Genomic DNA, 7,717 nt, shown 5'->3' with positions numbered 1-7,717 from the left:
AACCACGACCAACCTGCCGAGTCAGAGGTCGGTGAGAGCACGGAATCCATTGGAAATCGCACCCGGGAGAGGGTCGAAGTGGCGAACTTAGTCCAAGAAGTGCGAAATCTGAAAGAACGGATGGAGGGGTAAGCCAAATCCCCAGGACGTACGTTATTGACCGCCTTACCCTTCTCGGACGAGGTCATGGCCTTTAAGATACCGGGTGATTTCAAGTTCCCGGAGCAGGCCACGTTCGATGGAACCGGCGATCCCGAGAGCATTTGCTGAGCTATCAGGCTAAGATGCAGGTTTTGGGGGTACGAGATCCGGTCATGTGCCGCACTTTCTTACCCACGTTGAAAGGATCAGCGCAAAGGTGGCTAGTGGCGCAGCCCTCGGGGTCAATTCACAGCTTTGAAGAGCTGGCGGACCGCTTCATGAGCCACTATGCCGCTAATATCAAACCACAAAAGGACCTAACACACTTGGGCGACATTCATCAGGTTGAAGGCGAGTCCTTAAAAACCTATTTGGCCCGCTGGCAGAAAGAAATCCAGTCCATAGAGGAGGTCGAGGACCAGACGGCGCTCACCTTCTTCATCGAGTCCTTGCGGTCTGGCCAGCTATACCGAGACTTGAGGGACAATCGCCCGGCCACCTACGCAGAAGCCATTCATATGGCCAACAAGAGGGCAACACAGAGCAGGCTATGCAGCATAAGCGGCAGCGCGAAGTCGGCGGATCCGCTAGCGGGAAGAGGACGCAAGCTGAAACCAAGGAAAGGCGCCCGGACGTAACTCGACGACCTGAGGTCAGACGACCGTATGACAGACCCGTCGTCCACGCCTATCGGCCGATTCCCGAACGGCCGGTCCACGAGATACAAGAGGTTGCCCTGCCTCCGCCTCCGCCGACCGACGATCGCGCGACGAACGAAGAGACTGGTAAGACCTCTAAGTACTGTCGTTATCATAAATCTTATACCCACAGCACGGAGGAATGCTTCTACCTGAAGAAGATCATGGAGGGTATCATTCAGCAAGGAACCCCGCCTCCTAATAGTGGAGGCGGAGATCGGTCAATCGAGGGGAGGAGGATCCGCCGCCGTTGCTGAAAACAGTCGAGGCAAGCAGCCGGCTCCCGAAGAGGAGGAGGCTCAGTGGCGCCAGAAGCCGGTTATCAACATGATAGTCGGCGGGCCGGAAGGTGGTGATTCAGCGAACACCAAAAAGCCTGGGCCCGCCAGTTGTATGTCAGGACGGTGTATGGACGCGAGGAGAACCTTAAAAAGGTGTGCCGAGAGCCCATCGTGTTCACCAACAGAGATTTACCAGCCGGAGAAATACCGCATCGAGATGCGTTGGTTATAGCCATGGACATCAATGGCGTTGTCGTTCGACGAATCCTGGTAGACACCGGAAGCAGCGTCAATGTGCTATACTTAGAAACCTTCATCAAAATGGGAATGACTCGAGAACAGCTGAGTCCTGTCAAAACTCCCCTCGCCGGTTTCACAGGGGACTCGGTGGAGGCGGAAGGATCAATCACAGTTCCCGTGGAGATTGGCAGTTACCCAGATGTACAGAAACTCAGCTTGAAGTTCATTGTGGTGAACCTGGCTTGTTCGCATAACGCTATACTCGGCCGACCGGGTCTCGAGGATCTAGGAGCTCTGATTTCAATCGAGCATCTTTGTTTAAAATTCCGCACGCCAAACGGAATAGGTACGGTGCGCTGTGACCGTAAAGTCGCCCGCGACTGCTATCTACAGGCATGCAGAGGGATGGGCAAACGCGAGATGCAGGTCCATGAGATCACCGAGAGGCCCCCAAAAAAGACGATACTACCTCGTCCGGAGCCTGCCGTCGAGTTGGAAGAAGTCGAGATCGACTCTACACAGCCGGACCGACGGGTCCGAATTGGAGTCGGCCTCCCCGAGAAAGTAAAGGAAGAGATTATAAAGGTGCTCTGGGAACACCGGATGGTCTTCGCCTGGGGCCCGGAGGACATGCCTGGCGTCGACCGATCGATCATATCGCACAGACTCGCCGTGGATCCCGGGCATCGACCGGTTGCGCAGAAGAAGCGATATCTGGCCAACGACCGAAGAGAATTTGTGAAGAAGGAAGTGAGCACGCTACTAGCAGCTGGACACGTCCGCGAGGTTAAGTACCCGGAGTGGTTGGCGAATGTGGTCCTTGTACCCAAGCCCCCGGCGTGGCGGATGTGCGTGGACTACACCAACCTTAATAAGGCCTGCCCAAAAGACCCGTTTCCCTTACCTCGGATCGATCAACTGGTCGACGAGACAGCGGGGTCGGCACTGTCGAGCTTTATGGACGCCTTTAGGGGGTACCATCAGATATTCATGCACTCGGCGGATGAAGAAAAGACCGCGTTTCTGACACCGGACGGAGTTTATTATTACCGAGTCATGCCCTTCGGGCTCAAGAACGCCGGAGCCACATATACCCGAATGGTGGCCCGATTATTTCAGCACCTGCTGGGAAAATCGATGGCCGCGTACGTCGATGACATGCTCGTCAAGAGCCGAGAGAGAGCAAACACGCGGAAGATTTGGCCGACTGTTTTAAAGTGATGATAAGGTACAACCTCCGGCTGAACCCTAAGAAATGTGCGTTCGCCGTGCAAGGTGGAAAGTTCCTGGGCTACATGGTCACCAAGCGAGGTATCGAGCCTAACCCTCAGAAAGTACAGCCATCGTCGACATGCAGCCTCCCAGCACTATAAAAGACCTGCAACGGCTGACCGGCCGATTGGCCGCCCTTAGCCGGCTTCCTGAGCAAGCGGCGGATAAGACCGTGCCTTTCTTCGAAGCATGAAGAAGAAGGAAGGATTCGCTTGGACCCCGGAGTGCCAGCAGTCGTTTGAGGAATTGAAACATTACCTCTCGACACCCCCGGTATTGTCTACCCCCAGGCGGGCGAGCCCTTATTTCTGTACTTAGCCGCCTCCTGCAAGGCGGTGAGTTCGGTGTTGGTCCGAGAAGAAGAGCGAGTCCAGCACCGGGTTTATTACGTGAGCCGGTCCCTGAAGGCTGCCGAGTCAAGGTATACCGCCTTGGAAAAAAATTGTATACGCGTTGGTGATCACCGTGCGCAAGTTGGCACCCTACTTCCAAGCCCACACCGTCCGAGTACTGACGGACCAACCACTCGGAAGCGTTTTGCGAAACCCATCGTCGTCCGGCCGCCTGGTAAAATGGGCTTGTAGAACTAAACCCAGTATGGGATTGAGTACCAGCCCCGGCCTTCCATAAAAGGGCAAGCCTTGGCCGACTTCTTGGTCGAATGCACGGCGAGCGAGGAAGAGAAGGAACACGCCACGGAGAATTGCGTAGGCGAATGGTGGGAAATGCATGCAGATGGAGCATCAAGTCGACAGCACTGTGGAGGTGGTGTTGTGCTTATCACTCCCGAAGGATTCCGACTGTATTATGCCCTGAGCTACCTGTTCCAAGCCTCCAACAACGAGGCCGAGTACGAAGCTGTGTTAAATGGCCTCCGACTCCCAGGGCCCTAGGGGTCGAGAGGTTACGAGTCAAGACTGGACTCTAGGTTAGTAGTCGGGCAGATCTCAGGCACATGCGAGGCCAAGAATGCCTGGATGACTCTATATAGAGGCGCGCAGTCGAGATGTTAAAAGAGTTCGGAGCCTACAAAATAGAGTATATATCCAAACGAATAACATAGAAGCTGACATATTATCCAAGATTGCCTTGGAGGGAGTACCGGACCACTTGGCAAAAATCTGTCAAAAGGAGGAGCTAAGTCGAAAGCGTTGAAGAAACAACGTTAAGGATCCAACAAGTGACTGGCGAGGAATGGGACGAGAGAAAAACCCCGAGATGTTCTGGATAGAGGACATCCGCGATTCATAGAAAAAGGCGAGTTACCGGTAGACCCGGGAGTCACCGCAAGGGTTCGACGAAAGGCCCCTCTTTCCAAATCATTGATGGGCAACTATATAAACAATCATTCGGGGACCTTTGTTAAAATGTTTGCTAAGGCCTGAGGCCGAGAAAATAATGGCCGAAGCCCATAGAGGCATTTGTGCCGCGCACCAAGGCGCCCACACGCTTGCTCGAAAGTTAGTCGTCCAAGGATATTATTGGCCAACCATGATGCGGGACTGTATTGAATGGATATCCAAGTGCGGCGTTTGCCAGGCATTCGCCAAGAAAGACACTCGGCCAGCTACCTTTTACACGCCGGTCACCACCGCCATCTCATTTGCCAAGTGGGGGATCGATTTGCTGGGGCCATTACCAGTCGCCCCGGAGGCTTGAAGTTCTGTGTCATAGCTATCGACTACTTCACCAAGTGGGTCGAGGCGGAACCACTGGCTACCATAACCGAGTACCAATGCCGATGTTTTTGTGGAGAAGGGTGATTTGCGCTTCTGCCTGCCCGAGCACATTGTCAGCGACAACGGGCGACAGTTCGATTGTCAGGCATTCGCCGACTTCTGCCGCCGACACGATATCCGCCACACTAAGGTGTCGATGGCATACCCACAGGCCAACGGACAAGTCGAGAACGTGAACCGAACGCTGGTGGATGGGATTTGGAAGAAATTGGAAGATATTCGAGGAAATTGGGGGGATGAGCTTGACCGAGTCCTATGGGCTTATCGCACTACCCAGCGACAAGCAACGGGAGAGAGAGTCCATTCTCACTCGCGGCTTCGAGGCAAAGGTTCCAATTGAGGTGGTTGAGGCCACTCACGGGGTTCGTACCTATTCAGACACGGAGAACGAAGAGAGTCTTCGAATCGAGAAAAATTTCTTAGAAGAAAAGAGGGAAGCCGCGAGTGCGCGAATGGCTGAATACCAACAGGCGGTAAAAAGATATCGCGATCGGAGGATTCGTCCGCGAGCCTTCCAGGTCGGCGACCTCGTACTACGGGATCGACAGGCCAGTCAGCCCACAGAGGGGGGCAAGCTTGCGATTAAGTGGGAGGGACCATACCGTATTCCCGCGGTTGTCCAAGCTGAACCTACAAATTGGAAACATGGAGGGCAAGTCCGTGGATCGGATTTGGAACGTCATCCACCTAAAGAAGTTCTATCAGTAGAAAAGCACAAAACATGTATGGGCCCAGGGGTCCTGAGAGACTCGAATAAAAGTACAAGTTACAGTTAATCACTCCCGGACTCGGCGAGAAAGAGTTAGGAAACAAGGGCCCAGACCCTTAGTCGTTTCCGTGAAAAAGCCAAGAGGAGTTGCCTCGACTGAGGGACTCAGCGAGTATTTAAAGAAACAACGGGCACTGACCCTAAACGTTTCTGAGAAAGAAAAAGCCTAAGGAGTCGCCTCGACTGAGGGACTCGGCCTGAAAGAGTTAGGAAACAAGGGCCCAGACCCTTAGTCGTTTCCGTGAAAAAGCCAAGAGGAGTCGCCTCGACTGAGGGACTCGGCGAGTATTTAAAGAAACAACGGGGCACTGACCCTAAACGTTTCTGAGAAAGAAAAAGCCTAAGGAGTCGCCTCGACTGAGGACTCGGCGAGAAAGAGTTAGGAAACAAGGGCCAGACCCTTAGTCGTTTCCGTGAAAAGCCAAGAGGAGTCGCCTCGACTGAAGGACTCGGCGAGTATTTAAAGAAACGGGGCATACCCTAAACGTTTCTGAGAAAGAAAAAGCCTAAGGAGTCGCCTCGACTAAGGGACTCGGCGAGCGGCTAAAGAAACAAGGTTAAAGAAAAAGCGTCGAGCCCAAGATAATACGAAAAGGAAGAGAAAAGGGGAATTTTATTAAAATTTAAAAAGGCCGAGAAGGAGGCCAGCCTTTACAAAAGGGACTATCCTAAAAGAATAGTCCTAAACTACTGGGGAGGGGGTGTCGACATCAATCCCTTCAACTTGAGCCCCAGCCGTTGGTCCAGCCAGGGGAACAGAAGATGGGTCCTCAGCCTGAAGAGAGGGCTCGGCGAGCTCAGGAGGTGTTGCTGTAGGAAGAATCGCCGGATCAGCAGCCGCCGGAAGAGCTGCCGGGTCAACAGTCGTCGATGGTCCTTCAGTCGCGGGAAGAGCGTTTATCATGGGCTTGAGGCCCAGCCCTCGGAGTGAAAGAGGAGTCGCGAACCAGTAAGGCAGAGTGGATTTCTGTCTGCGCCTAGCGAAAGCCAAGGCGATAGTCACGCTCGCCCAAGTCCAGGAGGAACTCATCACCATCCGGTGTCGACAGCCACTCCTTGGCAATTTCCTTTTGGCGAGCCTCTATCGCCGCCTTCACATCCGCCTCGAAGACGGCCGACTTCTTGTAAGCCTCAACGGAGGTCGCAGCGATCGTCGCCACCTTGTCCCGCTCCTCCTCCCACTGACGGGTGACCCTCAGCATCTCGGAGTTATGCACTTCCACCACCTTGAGGTGCTTCGCTTGCTCTTCAGAAAGGCCTCCTCCGTCTGGCGTAAATTGAGGGCCATAGACCGCACCTCGGTCCTGTAGTTCTGCAGCCGCTTGCTCATCTCCATCTGGAAGGTGAGGTTCTGCGAAACGGCCACGAGTCAGATAATAAAAGGAAAGAACGAATGAAAGGAATTAAGGCGGGAACACTTACGCGGTACGACTGGCGCAGCGAGGCCTCGATGATGTACTCATCCCCAGAGCATGAGTCGCCGCCAGGTCCTTAGCCAGGAGGACGTTAGCACACCACTTGCGGACGGAGGAGGCGCCCATCCAGATCTGGGCATCCTCTTCTACCTCATGGCACAGCCGGATCCTTTTCGGAGTCGGCTCATCAGTTTGACCGACCGAACGCTTAGAGCTTGGACTCCCTGTCTGAGGAGGAGGCGGCTGTCGAGTGGGCGACACAACTGGCGACGGAGTCAAATCCACCACATGACGAGGTGGTGGGGGAGTCGACCTTGGGGCCGGTGACGGTTGGGAGGAAGAGGCAGCAGCAGTGCCGGAAGTGCGCTGGACTACTGACGCCTCATCTTTTCGGCTCTGTCCGTCATCTCAGGGGTCGGTTCAGCGGCCTCGTCGGAACTGGAGGAGTCGGAGTCGTACGGACCTGCGAAAGGAGGGAAAATCATAAGTATTCCGAATCGGAATGTGACAGAATAAAAAGAAGAGGAACGAGAGGCAACGAAGACTACCTACGGTGGCCGCACCCTCCGGCAGCAAGCCACGCTTAGCCATGGCCCGGACTCGGGACCAGTACTTGACGGAGTACAGCCCAAAGCCCTTCAAGAACTCGCCGCCCAGGACCGCATCATCGGAAGGGACGGCACGCTGAGAGCAAGGCTTGAATAGAGCGGCCGACCACAAGGTCGGAAAGGTGAAGGAGAGAAAGCAGGGCGGACGAAGAAGTAGAGGAGCTTCCAGTCCTTAATGGAATCGGACAACCCCTCGAAAAGCTGTCGCCCCGGCGAGCGGCAACTTGAACAAAGCCCGGCGAGTGCGAGCCGACCTTGTTCACGGTGAAAAGATACCGGAACAGGTCTAGATCCGGCTCGCACAACCACCAGTGGCAGAGGTTGACGAAGCAGGTAAGGAGTCGGTGAGAATTAGGCACTAATTTGCCCGGAACTAAGTTGTAATGACGATAAAAAAGGGAAAGGAAAGGACACGGAGGAACTCAGAAGCCAAAGGCAACCGAGTGCAGGTGAATGCCGACACAACCCTCGGGGGGTCGTAAATTTGCCGGCCTTCCGGGGAGGACTACGGCTGAAGGCCCAAGAAGGTATTGGGCCATTTCCAGGTCCACCGC

General features: G+C 54.5%; 1 protein-coding gene across 1 annotated transcript; it reads left to right on the top strand.

The window, feature by feature from the left end:
- The first annotated feature begins 1,354 nt into the window (after positions 1-1,354).
- Positions 1,355-4,711, top strand: LOC109173644. Its single transcript, XM_019322906.1, has 2 exons — positions 1,355-1,591; positions 4,391-4,711. The coding sequence occupies exons 1-2, from the start codon at positions 1,355-1,357 to the stop codon at positions 4,709-4,711; spliced, it is 558 nt and encodes a 185-aa protein (XP_019178451.1).
- The last annotated feature ends 3,006 nt before the right edge of the window (positions 4,712-7,717 follow it).

This window comes from Ipomoea nil, unplaced genomic scaffold (genome assembly GCF_001879475.1).
Source record: "Ipomoea nil cultivar Tokyo-kokei standard unplaced genomic scaffold, Asagao_1.1 scaffold0146, whole genome shotgun sequence".
In the NCBI taxonomy this organism is placed as follows: domain Eukaryota; kingdom Viridiplantae; phylum Streptophyta; class Magnoliopsida; order Solanales; family Convolvulaceae; genus Ipomoea; species Ipomoea nil.
The sequence above is the reverse complement of the archived record's forward strand: the minus strand, read 5'-3'. Positions and strand labels throughout refer to the sequence as shown.

Coding starts and splice junctions, on each gene's coding strand:
- LOC109173644 (XM_019322906.1), top strand. CDS start 1,355: ATGGACATCAATGGCGTTGTCGTTCGACGAATCCTGGTAGACACCGGA. Junction 1,592..4,390: donor TCAGCTTGAAGTTCATTGTG/GTGAACCTGGCT, acceptor TTTGTGGAGAAG/GGTGATTTGCGCTTCTGCCT.